Raw genomic sequence first — 21,423 nt, forward strand, 5'->3', positions numbered from 1 at the left:
CCCTCTCCCCCACCCCTGTGCATGCTTTCTCTCCAACAAATAAAATCTTTTTTAAAAACCTCATGCTAAGTCTTTTTATCACAAATAATGATGATAATAATGAATAAAGAGGGTAACTAACAGCATTTAAAAATTTTTTTTCCAAGAAAACCATTCCATTGTGTGGAATATTGGGAAAGAGTAGAGGTTTGGGATTGGCAGGGGGCAGGGGGCCGGGGGAGTGGTGAGTGTGAACAGAGTCCACCGCGCATCTTATTTAACCGCAGAAAGTATGAACACAGCAAGCACTATGGCCAGGATAGAGAGTGTGAACCACACACCGGATGTTCCCTCCGGCGTAACCAATATGCTGATGCTTTCGTTCACCATTTTCTTGCCTTTCTTCTAGTTTTACACGTGTGTATGTATGCCCATGTGTGTGTGTGCTTAAAAACGCATGGTTTAGGGGCGCCTGGGTGGCTCAGATGGTTAGGCGTCTGCCTTCGGCTCAGGTCATGATCCCAGGGTCCTGGGATCGAGCCCCACATCGGGCTCCTGGCTCAGCGGGGAGCCTGCTTCTCCCTCTCCCTCTGCCTCTCTCCCTGCTCATGCTCTCTCTCTCTGTGTATCTCTATGTCTCAAATGAATAAATAAAATCTTTAAAAAAAAAAAAAAAAAAACAAACGCATGGTTTAGCTGTGCAAAGCTAAGTGGCAAATACAAAGGTCCCTGGGCAAGGAAAGGCCACTGTAACCGCTGTTGGATTGAAGCTCTCGCAGAAACGGAATGCTCTCTGGGCCACAGTCCGTCCATCTCCCTGAGAGCTGCAGCATCAGGTACCGTTGCTGCGTGACAAAGTACCCCAAGACTTGGAGGCCTATAAAGCGACACCCATGTATGATCTCATGGCTTCTGAGAGCCAGGGCTTAGAGCGTGACTCCACTGCGTGGTTCTGGTTCAGGATCTCCTGTGAGGGTGGCTGCATCATCTGCAGGCGCGACTGGGGCTGGAGCGGCTGCTTCTGCTACAGCACCCACACGTGGCTGTGGTCGCTTCAGTGTCCTCAAACATGGTGCTGGCTCGCCCCAGAGAAAGCGATCCAAGGGGAAAACCACAGTGCTTTCGATGACCTAAACTCCAGAGTCCCACATGGCACTTCCAGCACATTCTGTCCTTTAGAAACAAGTTGCTAAGTTCAGCCCATGCTCAAGGGGAGAGCTCCCCCTCTTGAAGAAATGGAGATCAAAGAATGTGGTGACATGATTTAAAGCCACCACCAGTCCCTTCCAGGGAGACAAGTCAGCAGGGCTGTGGTGTGGGCAGGTCCTAGACATTAGGCAGGCATGTAATTGGGGAATGGGCTGGTTTTTCCTGCTGCCAAGCAAACTGAGGGCCCCCTCCTGGCTCTCAGAAGATGAAATGCATGTCCCAATTGCACAGAAAACATCGAATGTTTTCTGACATGGAGTGTGTCTGGAAGTTTTTCCCACACCAACCAATTCTCCAACACCAACTGGGTGGGCAACGATTTAATTCAATTCTGACCCTAATTACCCAGTTAGGGTCAAGGTTAAGGGCTCAGCCCCACAAGACTGTCTCCACCTCAGATGCCAGTCATAAGTGGTGGGGCCCCAGGTCACCCACACTTCTGTCCGACTTGGCCACATTTTGGGGGTTCCCACAACTCCCCCTCCTCGGGTTTCATAATTTGCTAGAACAGCTCACTGAACTCAGGAAAGCACTTTACTTACTATTGCTGGTTTATTAGAAAGGATATGGTAAGGGATGCGGATGAACAGCCAGATGAAGAAGTCCATAGGGCAAGGTCCAGAAGGGTCCCAAGTGCAGAAGCTTTCTGTCCTCAAGGAGTTGGTGCACCACCCTCCTGGCAGGTGGGTGTGTTCACCAACCCGAGAGCACTCCAAGCCCCTGTGCTTAGGGTTTTTATGGGGGTTCCATCGTGCTAGTACAATTGATTACATCGCCAGCCATTGGTAATTAACTCAATCTCTGCCCCTCGCCTCTCTCTGAGGTTGGGGGTGGCTGAAAGCTCCCACTCTCTGATCACTGGTTGCTTCTGGTGACCAGTCTCCCATCCTCCAAGAGTCACCTCATTGACATATCCTCAGGTGTGGTTGAACGGGGCTTGTTTTGAGTAACACAAGGTGCTCCTCTCGGCCCTATACGGCAGGAAATCCCCAGGGTTTTAGAAGCTCTTGTGTCGGAATCTGGGAGAAAAAGGACAAATATATATTTCCTATTATCACAGAAGGGAAAAAAGAGCCTCATCGGTCACAGTGACACCACGTCAGGCACAGATAATCTGGGCCACTCACCTGGCCGTCTGCCCTCAGACTATGAAGATGGAACGATGGTGGGGACAACGTCTTTCTGGGGGAAAGGCAGCCCTCAAACTGTGCCCTGAGGTCTGCTGCCCCAGTGTGGATGGCGGCCATCCCCATCAGGTGTGCACCTGTCAGCCCTAGGATCTCTGTCATCATCAGTGTCCTTTGTACATCTCATGTCTACCTGTTCCCAAATCTGGATGGGGCACATGCTCCTTCCTGATGAAGTGCTCATGGGAGGCATTTTTTGAGGCTCTGCACATGTTTGAATTGACATTGCTCTACCCTGACACCCAAATGGAGATTTGCTGTATATAGAATTTTAGTTAGAAAGCATCTTCCTACAGAATCGGGGAGGTGCATTCCATTGTTCTATGGCTTCCAAAGTTGCTATTGAGAAGTCAAAGCCACTCTGACTCCTCACCATTTGCACACAACCCAATATTCTCTCTCCAGAAGCTTGTAGAATCTTCCTTTCCCAGGTGTTGTGGAATTCCATGATGAAGTGCCTCAGCGGGTCTGCTTCCCACGGCGGGGCTGGGCACACGCTGCATCCTCCCAATGCAGCGGTGCGTGTTTTCTGTCTGGGACAAGTTCTTGAATTGTTTGACCAAGGACTTCTTCTGCTCTGCTCTCCCCTTCCCTCTTCCAGGAGCTCCCGCCCTTTACAGCTTGGATCCTGGGCTGATCACCTCTGTGTATTGTCTGTACTTTCCTATGTTCTAACTCGTTTCTGCTCTACTTTCAGAGATTTCTTTCACTTGATATCTCAACGTTGTGTGAAGTTCTCTTTTTCTGCTGGCATGGTTTTGACTTTCAAGAGTTGTTGTTCTCTGAACGTTCCTTTTAACAGAGTCCTGTTCTTATCTCATAAATAGAGGACCCATCTCCCTAAGGATCTTGCTAGTTTCATTTAATTTTTTAACATTCTCTCTTCCATTCCAAGTCTTTTCTTTCACCCGCTCGGCTTTCTTTCTTTTTGTTTCTTGCTCTTGGTCATGTTAGAGGAGTGTATGAGGAATGTTGACCATCGTGGTTAAGGTAGGTTAAGCCAGGGCTCCTAACACAAGCTTCGTCTGCCTGTCCCTGGCTGATGGTCTGTGGGCCATGGGGAGACAACAGGTGCTACAAATGCAGTCCAGAGTCTGACAGAGGAGCAGGGCAGGGACCTGCCTGGGGAGGTGGTGCAGGTCAACAGTGAGTGCTGGGAGGCTTCTCTGGGAAGATGGACAGCTGACTTGGCTACGGGCTGAATTGGGGACTGTGATCACCTTCTGGCTGCTTGGAAAAGACCTGAGGGTCTGTCGTTGGGGTTTTGTCTTTGCTCGTGGGCTTCATTTCCCATTTTGCTGTGTTGGGTTTCAAGCACGCACTTGAGTAGAGAGAGCAGTAGAATGCTCACCCCATCCCCTCCTCTGAAGGGTCTTCAGGAAGACCTCTCTGGGTGGAGGACGGAGGGGAGGGACGATTCTGGGGGTAGAGGCAGTGGGCGCAGGTGGCTATCCCTGCAGGCACCAGCAGTGTTGGCTGGTTCTACGGTGGTGACGGCAGAGAAGGGGGCGGATCTATGGGGTGTTTAGGAGGCCCAACCAGAAAGCCTGGGGACACCGGGTGGGACAGTGTTGGTGCCAACCTTGCTGGAGGTCCACTTGGGAGACCCACCCTGCCCTCCCGTGAGGCCCTTCAGCTGGGCAGGGCTATTGCCCTGCCTCATCCCGCGGCTGCCCCTCATCTCTGTGTAAAGGCAGCTCCTGTGGGCATGATGAGGGCTGTCCAGAGAACAGGCAGCGGGAGCCCCAGCTCCGCCGTAGGAAGCACCATGCTGAAATGGGGAGTGCAAGGTGGTGCTCATTCATTCACTTATTCACTCACTTGTGCACAGGCTCTGTCGAGATTGGCAGGCCTGGGCTGGGGCAGCGGTGGGTGACCACCCACCCACGCAGGCTCGCGTGTCCGGCATGAGGTGGATGTGCCTTTCAGAAATCATACTCTTGCAGTTATTTAAAAACAATCTGAATGAGAACAACTTACAAAGGAAAAATCATCCATAATCCCTGCTGTAACAACCTGTGTTCGTTGTTTAGTGTTTCCTCCTAGTATTTCTCTCTCCCTGTGCGTGTGCACACACACTTGCATATTCACATATGCACATATGTACATATATTTATCCACATATGTATATTCTCTTTTTGTATTTATCCTGTACATATACACTCTATATACCTTCTCTCTTTATACATACATGTATTCTATGTACATATGTGTGCATATATAGATATATGTAAATAAAAATATATAAATATGTAAGTAAATACATTTAATTTAAATTAATACTCACCTGTTTCCCTACCAGGCTTGTACTCAGCATTTCTAGTATCTGGATAATATCCCAATCTGTGGATATAACACTATTTCTCAAAATATTCCCTGAATACTGAATGTTTGGTTCATTTTCAAAGTATTCACTAATTCTGCAAGTATCTGCCGACCAGCCCTGCACTGGGTCTGGTCAGCCTGGTCTCTGCACCATCTACAACACAGACTGCCCTCGGCACACACGGTCTGGAGGGGACAGGCAGTGAGCAAGTAACTAGACAAAAGACAGTCACAACGGGAGTGCGGGCTGAGGGACGGAGAGGCGGGTGTGGACAAGGACGAGGGGCTTCCGTGGGACGGGGGTGCAGCTGTGTCCTCATCACACACAGGAACGGGCTTCCTCTGGTCGGTATGTCTCTGCCAGGGGCCTGAGGCCCTCTGGCTGGGCTGCGTGGGGCACATCACGTGGACTCGCCAGTTATCAGGCAGCTTTGAGCTGGTTTGCGGGTGGGCGGCTGAAGGAAATTCTGCAGCTGGAGCAGAGTGGCCCATCCCTGCAGCCCCGTGAGACCCCTCCCAGAGGGGCTTTCAGAGCCCAATGAAAATCGGCAGAGGCGCGGCCCTCAAAACTGTCTTTAAAGCACAGGGTTCACCACTGGGTGACTCCAAAGTTCCTGCCCAGGGTGCATGTATGAGGCATGAGTTCCGTCCAGTTCAGGTTACGGGCAGGAGCTCCAGCCCTGTGTTGCTATCTTGAGTCTGTGTCCAGAAATACTGCCTTTTTCTGAGCCCACAGGGCATGTCCACAGGCACCAGGCTCTTCACCCACTAGTGAGCCATGTCTCTGACCCTGAACCAGTCCGTCCCACTAGTCCACCGAACAGGACCGGGCACCTCAGGGCAGGACTGGCTGCAGGGCCCGGCCCAAAATGAAACTCAGACCCCTTGCCCGTAAATTGTTAATAATTTCGAAACAGTGACAACTGAGCTTCCAGCCAAGTGCTGGCCTGTCCACAGGCTTCTGCTGACTCTTTGGATTGGAAGAGCTGATGTTGGTATTCTGGCCCTGCCGTGTCCTCGCTAAAGAAAAAAATACTCAGGGCGCTTGCTAACAACGGTAAGGGACTTTTCCCGGGACCACAGCAGCAGGGTAGAGGGCTCGGGCTCAAGTCCGAACACAGCCCCAGACGTGGGATTTAAGGCCAAGGAGCAGGTGGGGCACCTCAGGGTGGATGGAGGAGAAGAAACACCGAGGTGGGGGCACTGGGGCCAAGCCCCCACCAGGGCCCCTACAGAGGGCGGCCCTCAGCACCTCAGAGTGGGACGGCATTTGGACACAGGCCCCTACAGAGGTGCTTCGGTTAAAGCAAGGTCACGGGGGGGGGGGTCCTAACCCAATCTGCTGGGGCCTGTCCGTCGAGGGGATGAGGGCCACGCAGAGGGCCCAGCAGGTGAGGACACGGAGCCCTCGGGAGGGGCCTCGGGAGCCATGCGGTGGGAAACCCGTGTGGCGGGCGCTGGGGCAGAAGGGCTGGCTCAGTCCCGCGTGCACCTACTCGCTCGCTTAACAGCCACGCGCTTCAGGCTGTTACCGAGACGGACATTGTTCCCATGCTGGATGAGCAAGACAAACTTCCAAACCCACAGACAGACAGACGACAGCAAGCGGACGCACCACAGTCAGAGCCGCAGGGCCCGCCTCTATTCCTGTCTGAGATGCCCGAGGCACACGACGGTCACATGAGTGCAGGCTCACGGCCAGGAGTGAGCCACGGAAGACGCGGGCACGAGCCCCCTCCTGGCCTCCGCCGTCCCTGCCCTGCGGCTGGGGGCGGGGGCGGGGGTCCCTCTGCATCTCTGGCGCGCTCACCACAGGCAGGACTCACGGATTCGCAAGGATGGAAGTGCCGCCTGGCAGAGGAGCCCACGAAGCCGTGTGGCCCACGGTGTGGTCGGGTGAGGGGGGCTCAGGCACTCAGGGGCTCAAGTCCCCAGGAGGAGATGAGCCAGGGTGGGCCACCAGCGGGAGCCCTGAGCCCCCAGGGGGCCTCCGTGGACCCGTCTATAGAGGGATTCTGATTGAGCTGGGGTCTCCAGGCCCCGGAGCCCCCAGGGGTCGACCCAGTGGTGCCAGGGCTGCCCTGAGCTGAGAGGCAGGCCAGCCCACATCTGTGCACAGTGACACAGGGATTTGTGGTCGGGGTGCATTCGTGGGGGCGGGGGAGCGATGTGGACACATTTGGGCATGGTGTCGGAGGCACATGGGTTCGCCCTGTCAGCTCCCCCACCATGGCCCCCCCATCGGCTGCTCAAGGTCCAGCCCCACTCCATCCCATCAGTGAGGGCTGGGGGCCGGGACAGGTGAGCTCAGGGCCCAGCGGCGCTCCATCTGTGGGGGAAGAGAGGGCTCTCGGGAAGCAGGGTGCTGTGAGTAGGGGAGGGCTGCCCCTCTGTGCCCCCACCCCGCTCTGGGCGAGCCAGCCTAGGCCTGCTTGTAGGCACTTCCTCCCAAAGCCTGTCTCTGTCTGTCCCAGTCCAGAAAAGCCATCCACCCTCTGAGCTGCATCCACATGGTGGGCGCCCCTCCTGGCCTTGCTGTCCCACTGTCTGTCTGTCCCACTGCTGCCCACATGGCCTGGCCGGGCCAGCTGCCTGCTTGCTCCCAAAACAGCAATGTCCACCTCAGTGGGCATCCTTGTTTGAACAAGCAACTCAACCAAGGATCATGGGACTCTTACCCCAACCACTGGGCATTGGTTTGGCCTCCCCAGCCCTGGCCTGACCCTAAAGCACAGCTGTCCTAGATGGGCCCATCCCTCCCTGCCCCATTCCCAAGGGGCCGCCTAAGAAGCCCATGTGTGGACCGGGGGGCCCTGGAGGTCTCCGGAGGAGCAGGGTGAGCCAGCCAGAGCCCATGAGTCCTATTTCTGACGTTGCTCCCTGCCTGAGCTGCCCGGGGTGGGGATGCAAGCCGCCATCCAAGTCAGTGCAGGTCCCACAGCTCTGCTGCCCACACATGGCCTGTGGCCATCCCCCCTCCCCATCCGGGCGTTCCACCACAGGGGCCTGCGGGTGGGGGGCTCTGGCAGCCCGACGTCTCCTTCCACCACAAGTGACCCAGCAGCTGTGTTCTAGACAGCGTCCTGGGGCCCGGGGCCCCCAGCCGTGGGCCAGCATCTGCCCGTGAGGAAAGTAAGGGGCAGCGCTGTCCGTGCAGCCCCCTGCACTCCGACCACCTGACCTGGTGTCTGTCCCTGCACCTGCCATCTCCACCTCCACCCCCAGCATCCTCCCGCCCCGGCCCTGGTCCTGCTTCATGCCTCACAGTGGTCACCTGCCTCTTGCGCGCGCGATCTGTCCCTTCAGCTGGAATATCCCTCTCGGACCCCCGTGCCTGGACAAATATGCACGATAGGGGAGATCATTTCTTGGATAAATGTCTCACTGAACAAGGAGGTGGCGCTGGGGCAGACGTGTGGGACGTGGAGCACCGAGGGAAGGAAGCTCTCAGCCCTGGAGGCTCTGGGAGGGACGGAGGCCATGGGGGCACAAGGGGGCAGCAGAGGTGGGCGGGCCCAGACCTCGGGCTTGCATCTCATGGAGGCGGAGGGGAGCCAGCAGAGAAAGGAGCGCGCCGTCCACTTCTCGGGGCCATTCCTGCGCGTGGGCCTCTCCCTTCCCACCAGCATGGCCTACACTTTGGGCACCGGAAATGCAGGGACCCACAGCCCACTGGAGAGCATGTCAAACCCCCACAGGAGTGGCTTTTATTTGAGTACACGCAATGCCTCGTGTGTCCACGAAGACAAGCAGGCTACAAGCCGAGTGTGGATAACGCGGGGACCTTTCCGTTTTTCTTGGTCCTAACCTGGCTTCCCGGGGTGGGGGGTGTGTCCTGCTGGTCCTTCTCAGAGCAGGCCACCATGAGCACAAGTGGGAGCTCACTGGCATCTCTTGATTCGGAGATGGGAGAGGGGGTCCGCGCTCAGCTGAGGCCGCGTCTCCTGGGGCCTCCCCTCCCCCAGTGCTGCCCCGCAGACCCCAGCCATCCTGGATCAGGAGGGGAAGGTGGGCGCCTCGGCCAGCGGGCGGGACATGCTCTGGATGGCCCACTGCAGGATGCCGTCAAAGGAGGGCTGCAAGACAGCAGAGCAGAGGCCTCGGGGACCTGCCAGAGCCCCAGGGGACAGGTGTGTACACCCTGGCCTCCAGGGTCACCCTCCTACTCAGAGGTAGGGAAACTGAGGCCCGAGGCACAAGACATGTCAGTCGAGGGAGGGTTCCTCATCCAGTGCTCCGTCATAGCGTCCTGTAAGCACAGGGCGTGGCCACTGCGGCTGTTTTGCCTCCTTCTTCTTCTGGGGCTCTCTCCCTCACTGTGCTCAGGGGCCTGACGCTCCCCCAGGATGGAGGGGTCATGAGGAGGCCCAATATTCCAGCAGAGTGGGGTGACCGCACCAGAAGGGGCTGGTGAGTCTGCCCCTCTCTCCAACGGTCTCAGGCGGCCACCCCAGCCAGAGCTATGGGGTCTGGGCTCCCCCACAAAGACACCTGCACTGTGTGGGACCCCCCTGTGCCCAGCCCGCCGCACAGGGCAGGGCCCCATGTCCCAAGGAGGACACATGTGGGCCGCCTGGCTCTGGGTATGGCTGGAGGAGTCTGACCTCCTGTCAAAAGAAGACGGAATCTCTAAAAGCCCCATTTTCTTCCCAGTGACTGTAGCTGTTCATCTTAGGGCAGAGAGGCCTGGGTTGATAGGGGGCCATGAGAGGCCCACTGAAGGTGGTCCACTGAGAGGTTCCGCGCTGCCCGCCCCACCCCTCGGGGACATCAGGCTTCCACAGTGCTGGTGCTGAGATTCTGCAGCCCATGGTCCCGGGGGGTTTAGGACCTCTGGACAGGGCTAGATGCAGGAAGGGCTCAGGGCCCCCTTTGGGTTCCTTTGTGTGCTCAGGGCTCCCGCATGTGCGGGGAGGGGCCAGCATAGGCCTGTGGTGCTCAGTGCACCCAGAGACAGGGATCTCCCAGCCGCCCCGAGGCTTGGGTGCCTGGAGGAGGGGCTGGTGGAAGCCCAACCTGGAGGCCAGCCTGGAGGAGGAGGGGCTGGTGGAAGGCCTGCGGGGTGATGCATTACCTCGCTTAGCAGGGACTCCAGGTCATCCCTGTGCAGAACCGGCTCGTGACCAGCAGAACCGTCTCCTGCCTGGAGCCCAGGAAAGGGAGGTCAGCCTGACTTCCGCACCCCTGCTAGGGACGGCCGAAACAAAGCAGGACTCCCTGCAGAGGCAACAGGGGCCTGGGGGCAGAGGCTCATGCCAGGGCAGTGGGGGTGCTGCCCCGCCCAGGGCCCCAGGATCTGAATTCTAACACCCGGCTCCTCCCAGGGTGGTGGGCACAGGCAGGGTGGGCATGAGCGAGCTTCGGGGCTGCCGGCCAGGGTGCTGGCCCTGCTGGAAGCTGGTTCCCCAAGGCCCCCGGGTCTGCCGGCCTCCGCATGCTACACGCCTCCTTCTGGGGAAAGCCAGGCAACTTAAGAGAACCAGCTAGCAGGGACCCTGTCATGGATGGGGAAACTGAGGCCCAGAGAGGAAAGTTCCTGGTCCAATGCCAGCCATTCAACCATCCAACAAAGGCTGCCAGGGCCCACGGTGCCCCTGGGCAAGGGGTGAACCACCCAGGATACTGCCAGGTTCTGGCTCAAAATAGCCAAGTCTCAGCTCATCAACACCGGCCCGGGGGCAGCAGCAGCTCCAGGGCGGGAAGGAGGAGCACAGCCTCCAGGGTGTGCAGGGGCCCCGCGGAAAAGATCCGGGGCCACACCCACATTCTTGTGTCTGCACCTGGGAAAGGTGGGGCTAGGGGAGGGGTCAAGGGGGCTGGGACAAGTCACTCTCCAAGGTCATTACATTTTACATCACAAGAACAAGGTCCTTTAAAAGCAAAGACCCCAGGTGTCAATGAGGAAGCATCTTCTGGAGGGCAGGACCCCCTCCTGGCGGGGGTGGAGGTGCCCCCCCCTCCCCGAGGGGGCTTGCGCACACTCAGTGCAGAAGGGTAGGGATGATGGGAGGCTTCCAGGCCAATCTGCACACTGCACGCAGGCGGGTGTGGGCCGGGCCAAGCCCCGGGGTTGCACCGAGCGAGCCCCCTCGTGGGCAGGGCCTCGGCCCCCAGTGCCTGGGCTGGCCTGGTACCCACGCAGCGTGTTCGGGGGAGTACGCGGTGCAGCTGGGAAGGAGGGTGGGCCACAGATGGGGGTAGGACTTATCACCTCTCCCAGGGCCCTCAGAGGTTGTCCTGGGGGCAGGGACATGGTCAGGAAGGCCCCTGCTGCGGGAGATGTACCACCGCGAGGCTCCTGTAGGAGCGCCCAGGACTCCCACCCCCCAGGTTCCCAGGACCACTGCGGCTCAGCAGGAAGGCAGAGTAATGACCACAGACAGCTTGTTCTCCCCAAGGGCTCCGGCTGGCTGCAGGATGGGGCCGGAGAGGGTCCCAGCCCGCCACTGCTGGAGGACTAGGAGCCCAGTACAGAGCCGGGTCACACCGGGCAGTCCAGTATGCTTGCTCATCCCAGGTGTGGAGCCTCCTTGCTGCTTCCGCCTCACCCCCACCCCACGGGGGGATACGTGACCCCAGGGGCTGGGAGAGGGGGGACTTGGGGCTGGGCTCGGTCACCGTGAAACAGATGCATCCAACTGGCATCTCATTCCACTATTGCTTAGCGGGTTTCCCTTTCAAACAGATGTTATCAAAAAGGAGTCTATTTGAACAACTGTATTGTATAAAAACAACGAACAAGGGGTTCATTGGTGCACACCCGCGAAGCTGGCGCCTGGAGGGGACCTGGAGGTGTGCTGGCCCCCCAACCCCGAGGGGTCCGCGCCTCCCCGGGTAGCACTGACCTTGGCAGGCCCCGGCGCAGCGCGGGCGGGGTTCGGGGCGGGGGCCCCCTCCTCGGGGGCCGGGGCGGCATCTCCGGAGCAGGATCGGCAGCGCGGGACCGCCCTGCGCACAGCGGACGAGGGTGTCGGTGTGTGTGGGCGGGGGGGGGGGGGGGGGCGCGCCGGCGGCCCCGGTGTCCCTCCCCGGCCCGGCGCCCCAGCCGCCGCACTCACCCTGGCCGGGCGGCGCCCCCGGGAAAGTGGCAGCGCCAGTGGAAGGCGGCGGCGCAGTGCGCGCACCGCAGCGCGTCCGTGCCGTCCCCGCACACGCCGCACCGCGCGGCCGCCGGGCCCTGGAGGGGGGCAGCGCCGTGACTGCGGCGGGGGGAGGCGCGCACCCCGGCCCCTGGGAGCTCAGGGACACCGGCGCCTTTGGACTGCAGCCCTGAGAGACCTCGCTCCGCCTTGGTGGGCCCGGACCCCCTTTAGGGCTGGTCAGGGGGACCCCAGAACCGCCCCCCCCCAGGAGAGGCGGGAGGGTGTGGGGGATGGGCCATCCCCCTTATTGTGGTGCCTGGCGGGGAGGGGTTTCAGGATCAGGGACAGAATCTCACTGGTGCTGGAATCCCTCGGCAAGTTTGCTTCCCCTGCCCCAGCTCTTCACAGCGCTCCGCCCTTGTTCTGGGCGCCCCTGGGCTGCCCTCTCCACGGCCAGTCTGGCTGCTCTTGGCAAAGGCCTCCCTCAGCCCTGACCCCCACCCCCCGTCTGACTACTACCCCGTGTCCCCCTGCACGTCAGAGCTCCATCTGCCTGCTCCGCAGACCCTGAGCACCCACCCCCCAACCCCCCCCAGACAGCCACCCCAACCCCCACACCCCTCACCTGCTGCCCCTCAGGGCCCACACACAGTAGCGGGCGCAGGGCTGAGGGGTCCAGCACTGGCAAGGGGGCTGCCGAAGGTGGGGCCAGCAGGTGCTTGTAGGGGACAGCAGCATCTATCCCAGCTGGGGGCTCCTTGGACAGTCCCTTCGCCTCTTCTCCTGCCAACCTCAGTCCCAGAAGGACCTGGAACCAGAGGGTCAGTGCTTGGAGAGGCCACAGGGGACCTGCACGGCACCACCCAGGGAGTCAGCGATCGCCAGGACCCTGCCAATCCGGGGGGCTGGTGTGGGGGGAACCCCACACTGGGTTGGAAAGGTTTGGGTACAGTTCCTGGCTCAGCAAGGTCCTTGAGCCTTTCCCCACTTAAGACTGGGTGTCTGTGGCCCTCACGGGCTGTCAGTGATCACTCAGTATATACCCGGGCATGGGTTGTACCACTCATGTCTTTGCTGCAACGGAATGCTTAAAACATTTTTAGAGAATGTTCTCAGCAGCCAAAGTGCATCCCCTGTGCTGGACCAACAGAGCTGAGGCCCCGAGTCAGCCCTGAGAAACCGGGCCATTGTAAAGGCCACTTCCCAGTGTAGAAAGCCAAGCCGGGGAGGGGCGCACGGTTCTAGGGCTGGGGCCGGTCTGACCTACAGGAGCAGCCAGGATGCTGGACAGGGGGCCCTGCAGGGGACCTGTGCGTACCGGGGTCTCCACAGGCGGCTCCTGGGGCCGGGGCTCCTCAGCCCGGGGCAGGTCCCGCTGGGCTCTTCCCTGGAGGCAGCTGGAGCACCTCCAGGTCCCGCTGCTCACGTGGTCACCAGCCAGACGCATGCAAGGTGAGTAGAAGGGACAGTAGACTCCCAAACACATAGGGCAGGGGAGACCCGAGGGTTCCTCTAAGTCACCCCTTTCCCTTTACAGATGGGGAAACTGAGGCCCGGGCAGGACAGTGGGCAGAGCCACGATGGAGGCGCTGCCTTGGCCAGTCAGCAGGAGAGCCCAGGATACTGGGAAATTTACCCCTGGTGGGGTGGCCCTCGCTAGCCTGGTCAGTGTCCTGTCTGAGAGCTTCTCTGATGAGTCCCGAGAATCCCGGACACCTGCTAACCTGGAGTGGCCTGTGTGTGGCTCTCATGGGCCCCGCCCCGTCAGTGGGACCTCTCTGAACTGGGGTGTTTATACCCCCCAGGCCCACGTTTCCACAAGGGGGGTGGTGCCCAGCAGAAGGGGACATGGTCAAGGGCAGGAAGGAAGACAGCAGCCCCATCGCTGGAGCTGAGTGATGACCCTGGCCAAAACCTTTCATTTTAGTGACAAGCATCTGGGGCTCAGAGACAAGCAGCCTAGTCAAGGTCACTCAGGGAGCCACGGACAGGGCCAGAGTAGAAGGGGGCTCACTTCTCCCACCCAGACTCTTCCCCGCGGCTGCGGCGTCCCGCGGGAGCTGGTGGGAGAGGGCAGGGCTGGGAGGGTGGGGGAAAGGAGCACCAGGAGGCAGACTCCGGAGGACTCGTGCCCTGCCAGGGACGGGCACCCATTCAGCCTGACTTCTTGCTTGGAGAGGGGAGACCAGCTGCTCATGGGAGTTTGGGCTGGGGGTGTGATGAGATGGGACAGAATGGCCGTTCTTCACCGGGAGCCTTCATCCTGCTTCTCTGCCCTCTGGGGCCCTGCTGGCCAGGCTTGGGCGGGGGGCGGGCAGTGCGGCCACATGGGGAGGCGGGGTGTGAGGACCCAGGCCCCAGCCCCACTGCCCAGTGATGTGGACCAAGGCCTCCCTCCCAGGTGGGCCCCACTTCCCTCTGTGGAACAGAGAGTCTTCTGGGCAGCTTTGTGCTCAGGGTCAGCTGGGTAGAAGTGGCCATGAAGCCAGGTGGGGGGCGGCCTGGGTGGCTCACCTGGGAATGTCGCGGAGCGGCGGCGACAGGCAGGCCAGGTGGAAGGCCCGGGGGCAGCCGTCGCAGCAGATGAGCTCCCCGCCATCCCGGCATACGGCACACTCATCCTCGTTCTTCTGACGCGGGCAAGACACACGCGTCCTCTGGAAGATCCCGGGACGGGGCAGCGCCCTCCCCGAGAGCCCCTCAGAATAGCTCCACTGCAGCGTTCCCCAGGGGCACCCGAGTCCCCTGCCTGCTCCCTGCTGGCCCATGCCTAAAATTCTGCCCCGGCTCGCTGCCCTCCCCCAAGATGCCCTCCGTCTCTGAGGCTCTAGGCCCCACGGCACAACCCTGCCTGACAGTGCCACGGTCCCCTCTGGGGTGCCACCTCCTTCAGAAGCCCAGCAGACTGGGCAGCCCTGCACAGCAACGAACACACTCATTGTAATAATCCGCCTGATCCTGCCATCGGGGGAGCCCCTGGGGGCAGGCAGGGATCCTGCTCATTCCTGGGTGCCTGGGGCCCCGCCCGCGCCTGGCATGGGAGAGGGGCGGTCAGATCTGGGATGGGTTCTGCCTTGCGCTCGGAGCCCAAGGACGTGCTTGACGCTCAGCTCCCTGGCTCCCAGCAGGGGCCACCTCCCCACCCGCCGGCCCCCGGTGAGACAAGGGGCAGCTGGTGCCTCGACCAGACCCGTGGTGTTCAAAGCCTGGTAGGACTCACTTTCTCTGACTTACTTGAATTTTTACAGTTGTGTTATCAGAAAAAATCGTATTAAACAAAAGCTCTACTCTGTGAACAGGAGCTCAGGCCTCTGTCCTCCTCACCTGAGTGAGTGGCCTGGCCAAGGGACAGAGCGGCAGAAGGCCGCCCTCGGGTTTGTGGGGAGGGAGGAGTTCCGCCCGTGGTCCGGGCATTACCTGGTGCAGCTGGGGCTCGCTGGGGAGGGCAGGAGGGGCCTGCACCCTGCCCTGTTGGCCTGTTCTCAGCTCACCTGCACCCTGCTGCGGGGGAGAGGGGCGTCACCAGAGTGAGCCCCCTCATGCAGGCCCAGCCCCAGCTGAGCTCTGTGGGTGCTGGGCGAGGGGTGTCAAGTGGGGTGCTTACAGGGGCAGAAGCCTGGGTCCCCTTGGCTCGGACCAGGGTCTTCAGGCTGCTGCTGCGGGTCTTGTTCTTCCCCCCACTGGGGTCTTCGAACTTGCTGGGAGTATAAAACTCCCCCCCAACCTGGAGGCACTTCTTAGAGCCACCTGGGAGGAGAGACTGCCTGGGCCCTGCGCAGCTGCACTCTTGGCCCGGGCGCCGTCGGGGGTGGGTGCAGAGGCTGGGCGCTCTGCAGCTTTCTCCTGCTTCTCCCCCCCTGCACTCAGCCCCCCGCAGCTCTGCGCCCAGGGTCCTGGGCGCAGGAGGGCTCTCCTGCGGGGACCGTGCTGGGTGAAGCGTGTCCACCAAATTCGCATCTGCCTGGAATCTCAGAGTGCAGACTTACTGGGGAGTAGGGTCTTCATAGGTGGGATTAGTTAAGGATTAGTTAAGATGGGCTCCCGAGGGACACTGGGTCCAATGACGGGTGTCCCCAAGAAGAGCGGAGAGGACACAGACAGACACAGGGAGGAGACCCTGTGACTTGGGGGCAGAGGCTGCAGTGATGGGGCCGGGCACAAGGCCTGCCAGCAACCAGCCTCGAGCCTCCGGAGGGAGCAAGGCCCTGCCAACACCTTGATTTTGGAACTCCTGTTGTTCTAAGCTGCCCAGTTTGTGGCCATTAGTTACAACTGCCATAGCGAACTACTGCGGGGTCCTCGGGGCCCTCCCTGGGGGGTGAGACCGGGGCCCGCATTGGCCCCAGGGCCAGTGCGGGCCCTGGCTGTCCTTGGCATCCCCGCCGGCAGGTGCCCAGCCCGGAGGGAAGGGAGGGAGGTGGTGTGGGGGCGGGGCAGGTGCTGCAGGCTGTCCTGCTGGAGAAACTCCTGGGGGTGGGGGGTGAGCCCAAGACTCTATGGGGCCCATCTGAGCAACGCACACAGAGGTGACCCAGGATGTGGCCCTGGACTGCCGGCCCTGCAGAAGTCCAGGAGTCCCCCAGCCCTGAGGGGAGCCCTCGGTGCCCATCCCGCCCCTCCCGAGGTAGCAGAGCCACGGTCCCACCTGCGCTGGGGCCGCCAGGTGCAAAGGAGGGACGTGGATCGAGGGGGCCTGCATCCCCCCTCGCAGCCCCTCTGGTGGTGCCATCCATCTACCTGACTCAAACACCTGCTGGATGAGAATCCCCTCCACTGCCCCACAGGCTCCTGGGACGTCCCCAGACGACACCGTCACGGCTCTCTGGACCGAAGTGGACATGGTCTGAATTCCTGGGGAAGGGAGTCTCAGATGGGGGGGTCATCAATTGGAAAGAGGACCCCTGAACACCTCTTTTCTGCAGGCAGTGGGGAGCGAGAGGTGCCTGGGCTGTGGGATCTTTATTTCCTTCTGCCCAGGGCAGGCCTTGGAGGGAGCCCAGCCCCTCCACACACAGACAGACAGACAGACAGCCCATGTGAAACTGCGGAGAGAGGCCATGGGTACGTGTGGTATGTATATGTGTGCGTGTGTGTGTGTGTGTGTGTGTGTGGTGTGAGGATGCGGTGTGGGGTGCACGCTGTGCATGTGGGAGCTCACTGCACACGGCGGGCGGGGTGAACAGGGCCCCCAGACCTGGCCCTGGGCTGTGCTGGGAAGGAGGCCGAGTTCAGGGCCGCCCGGAGGTCAGGCGACCACAGGAGGTCTCTGGGGTCCCCCGGGCAGGGACAAGGAGGGGACAGACGGGGGCCCAGCGTCATCCAGCTGACGGACCAAGCAGGACTCTGGCAGAAGCACAGTCTGAGCCCGGCCTGTAGGAGGGGGCCGCGGACCGGGCACATGGGGGGTGACCTGAGACGCTCCCCCCTGCCCCTGGTGTGTCCGTCCAGCGGAGGCTTTGGGAGGAGACGCCAGGCCAGCATGGTCCCGCCCCCAGGACAGGCCGCCCTCAGAGGGCAGCACCCCGCCCAGGCCCTTGATCCCTTGACCCCGGCCCAGGAGCTGGGAGGCCTGGGGGCCTGGCCCACCGTTCCCGGCGGGAGGCCTTCTCGGCGGCTTGGCCTTCGCTTGGGGGCCTGCAGGGGGAGCGCACCAGCCTGGCCCTGGTCTCCCCGCTGGGGCCAAAGCCAGCGGCCGAGGGCGGGGGCGGGAGAGCACCCGACTGGGGCCTCTCCAACTCCCAGGGTCCCCTCGCTTTACCATGCTCTGGTGTCCACACCCATAAAAGGACGTAACACCCACCTGCCTGCTTCCCGGGGCCCTGGGACAAGGGACAGCTAGGCTCATCCATCCGAGCATCCAGAGGGGACCTCTGCAGTCCCTGCCAGGCTGGCTCCGGGCCAGGCGGCTGGTGCTCTGGAGCCGGGGTGGGGGGAGTGGGGGGGGGTGGGAGGGTGGGGAGGGTGCGCTCAGTGGGTGTCGGGCTCCCCAGGGCAACCTGTGGCCGACTAGCTCCTCAAACTAGGTACCTGGGCTGGAGGTGCCCCGTGGAGACAGTGCCGCCGGCGGGGTGGCCCTCGGCTCCTCCAGGGCCTTCCTCTTGGTGGGTGGTCTGGGCAGTGGCACTGGGGCCTTGGGGCCCGGCGGGGGCTTCCTCCCCTTCCGGGGCTGGCTGAGGTCCACATCTGCAGGGTGCAAGTGGGGGCCAAGCCTCAAGACTGGAACCCACACCTTGGCAAGGTGGGCGAGACCTCGGCCGTTTGGCATGCAGAAGCCAGGACGGTCCTCAGTGATGTCCAGGGGCCCCCCAACCACGCCCCGACCCTCCCTCTTCAGTCCAGCTGGGCTGACTCCAGCGGCCCCAGGCCCCCAGCGGGGGTGGGTGCTGAGCCCCGTGGGATCCCAGCCCCCAGCCCTCCGCCACCGCAGTGCCCTCCCCACCTTTGGGGAAGCTGTCTAGGATGGGCTGCAGCCGGGCGTATCTCTCCAGGTTGTAGTCCTTAAAGAGAACTTTCCAGAAGCCCAGGATGGCAGCTGTGTCTTGGGTCAGGAGCCACGAGAGGAGGGCGTGGAAGGCCTGCGGGCAGCCTTCCTTCTCCTTCAGACGCAGAGTCTCCTGAAGGAGGAGTGGGGAGTGGGAGGCCCTGCCTCCTGCCTCCCCAGCACCCCCACTTCCTGCCACCGCCCCCAGAGGGTGCTGCAGGAGAGCCGGGCACCGTGTCCATGCCCTTGGGTTGAGGTGGGCGTGGGGATGCCCCCGCGTGCTGGGGGTGAGGGAGGCCCCCCTGGAACTCACCTTAGGGGACCACGCCCCTGGCTTGGAGGGCAGCTTCCGGAGGGCTAGGAGGGGGCGTTGGGGAGGACAGGAACTTGTCCTGGAGACCAGGCCCCGTCCCCTCTTCACACCAGCAGCCCCCATCCCAGCACCCCTGGCCCCCACTCGTGGGGGCGGCTAGGGTCCATCTGGAGCTCGTCCTCCCAGACACTGCCCCTGGGTGGATGGCAGGGCTCGGGGAGGGCTGGGGGGCACTGGGGGCCTGGGTTGGGGCCCACCTGGAACTTGTCCTCGGGCACCACGTCGTGGTCGGCCAGCGCGTGCAGCAACGGGAAGGCGCTATCCACTGCCACGGCGATCTCCGTGCGGTGCAGCCTCAGGAGACGGCGCAGAATGGCGTCCCCCCCTGCCTGGGCCTCACCCACCCTCGCGGGGCCCGGGGGCACGGGGCTGGGAGCCCCCTCTCCCCGCCTGGGGTCCCGCGGCCTTGGGGTGCCACTGGACTTGTGGGGCATCTGGGCCATCTCCGCCTCCTGGCCCTTGCGCAGCCCCTACCCTGCCGAGCACCTGGGCGGTGCACCTGGGCGAGCACCTGTTCAGGGCTGAGCCCAGCCGGAGCCCAGTCTCTATTATAGCAGGACCCCCCCCCCCCCGCCCCAAAAGAGCAAAGCCTGTGTTTCCCCAGAGCCAATCAGGACCAGAGGGAGGGGCAGAAATGGAAACTTCTCTGTAATCCAGTAAAGGCAAGGCCCCAGCCACCCCAATTCCACACCTGCCAGGAAGCTGGTGGCGTCTCTCTCCTTTGTAAAGGAGTCTTCGGGACCAGGGCCCGGCCCCTCTGTGAGAGGGCTGGGAGGCTCTCGGTTCCAGAACTGCGGTTCTGTTCAGATGGGACGCGACAGCCATCACAGGTGCCCTCCGCCTCACCCGAGACCCACGGGGCTGCCCAGGGGCTCCGGCCCTCAGGCTGGCACCACAGGGCTGACTGGGGCAGGGCCGCTGGTGGGGAATGGGCATGACCACCCCCACTGCTCAGGGCCCTGGGCCTGGGCTGTAGGACGGTCAGATGGAGGAGTGCTTGTCTGATGGAGGACTGAGTCTGTGCCAGGGGGCACAGCGCTGGGCATTGCCCGGAGGCTGTGTGATGCTGGGCTAATCGCTTTCCCTCTCTGAGACTCAGCCCCCTCATCTTTAACATGAGCACATCACCCTGGGGGACCCAGCCGCACCCTACCGTCCCCTTCCTGCAGGTGTGTTCAAAAAAAGCTTGGAGAAGGCAGCTGACCCTGTGGACTGATGCCCCTGAGGATGGGTCCCAGGAGCTCCTGTGCTGTCCTGCTCACAGCCCAGGGGAGGGACGCCCCAGGAGCCTTCCTGGGGCTGGCGACAGAGGCTGGAGGATGGTGTAGGAAAGTGGGGAAGCGGTCCCAGGGGGGTTGCAGCACAAGAGGGACCCGCATCCCAGGCTATGGTGGGCGAGCGCAGGGGACAGGGGCCTGGCAGATTGCGGGACCCATAGTGGCCCAGTGTGGACAAGGGCCACAGAGGAAAGGCCCGTCCAGGCAGCCAGGCTTCAGAGCTGTGGGAGGTCTTTGGAAGAAGAACCTGGTCAGGTTTGGATGGGGATGGAGATGAATGTGGGTGCCAGGAAGCCTGGGGTCTGGGCAGTGCTGGGCTGGGAGGGGTCGCCTGGGCAGGGGGAGGGGGGCCCAGACAGATTCCATGGGGGTGTCGCCAAGATTTCTCACGAGTTTAGGTGGCTATGTTCTCTACTGAGGTGGGGGCTGTGGCGTGGGGGGCTGCTGAGGGCCCCCTCCTCCTACAGAGTCCTGTGTGTGTTTCTCACCCTCTCCGGGCCTGGATCCCTGGGAGTTCAGTCCCACACAAGCTGAGATTGCTGCCGGGCAGGGCTTCTGGGGTGTTCGGGAACAAGCCTGAGCTCGGGCGGTGGGGGTTGTCACCCAGAGAGCCGGGACCCGTGTGAGGACCCGGAGAGCAGTGAGGGTCAGGACAGAAGGGTGCGGCTGTGGAATGTTCTGGGGCCTCTGACCTGGGAGCAGGGCCCTCGAGCTGCCCACCTCTGGGGCTCCGAGCCCAGCGGCTGCAATGCTGGGGGGTGGCCATGGAGGAGTGGGACTTGGGGCAGCGCCAGGCTGTCCTGCCCTGTGCCATCCACAGACGCCCAGAGGGAGCACCCCCGCGGCCCCCGCCAAGCCCCGTCCCCTCTGTGTCTATGTATCCACCGTGGCATCTGAAAGAAAGCGGAAGTCAAAGTCACTCCTGAACCTAGGGTCCCCTAGAGCACCCCGCGTCCCCTCGCTCATGTGGGTCAGATCTCAGGGAGCGGAGCCACTTCGTGCGACATGTAACAGCACCTGCTGGGCCAGCAAGCTGCAGGGTTCCCACGTAGTTGCCCCGGGGGTGCTGGGGACTCGTGCTTGTGGTGTTAGGGTGACCAGCAGCCACCTCTCCGGCAGCTCAGTGTCCCTCTCCTTTGGGCCAAGCTGTCCTCCAACGCCACTCCACACTCGGCAGTTTTCCCCCAGTGGCTGCTCATCAAGGGACACTTTAACCACAAGACAACGGTCCAGGGGATTAAAAATAGCCAAGAAGATCAAGTCTTCACTTCACTTTTCTCGAGCTATGAAAGCCTTGTGGGTGCACCTGGGTCAGTAGCCCGGCCTGGCCTGCAGGCACCACCCAGTTTCTCACTTAGAGATCAGCAACGAGGCTCCTTGGAGAATTCTGGACTTTCCACCATGTGGGGGGTTTCCCTGGCGGCCCCTTCCTGCAGGTGACCTGGAGCCGCCAGGGATGGTGGGGGTGGCCTGTGACACCCAGAGAGGAGCCAGGGCTAGGGGCCCAGCC

At 61.6% G+C, this 21,423-nt stretch overlaps 1 protein-coding gene across 1 annotated transcript; it reads right to left on the reverse strand.

Moving 5' to 3' along the window:
• Positions 1-8,695: 8,695 nt before the first annotated feature.
• Positions 8,696-19,079, reverse strand: AIRE (autoimmune regulator). Its single transcript, XM_045863547.1, has 13 exons — positions 18,834-19,079; positions 18,222-18,396; positions 17,810-17,965; positions 16,520-16,633; positions 15,387-15,529; positions 15,200-15,280; positions 14,297-14,412; positions 13,101-13,200; positions 12,408-12,590; positions 11,759-11,877; positions 11,546-11,648; positions 9,775-9,843; positions 8,696-8,776 (listed from the first exon to the last, which is right to left on the reverse strand). The coding sequence occupies exons 1-13, from the start codon at positions 19,077-19,079 to the stop codon at positions 8,696-8,698; spliced, it is 1,686 nt and encodes a 561-aa protein (XP_045719503.1).
• Between the last annotated feature and the right edge of the window lie 2,344 nt (positions 19,080-21,423).

This window comes from Mirounga angustirostris, unplaced genomic scaffold (genome assembly GCF_029215605.1).
Source record: "Mirounga angustirostris isolate CCGP_5_RB_7025 unplaced genomic scaffold, mMirAng1.0.hap1 SCAF_1, whole genome shotgun sequence".
In the NCBI taxonomy this organism is placed as follows: Eukaryota; Metazoa; Chordata; class Mammalia; order Carnivora; family Phocidae; genus Mirounga; species Mirounga angustirostris.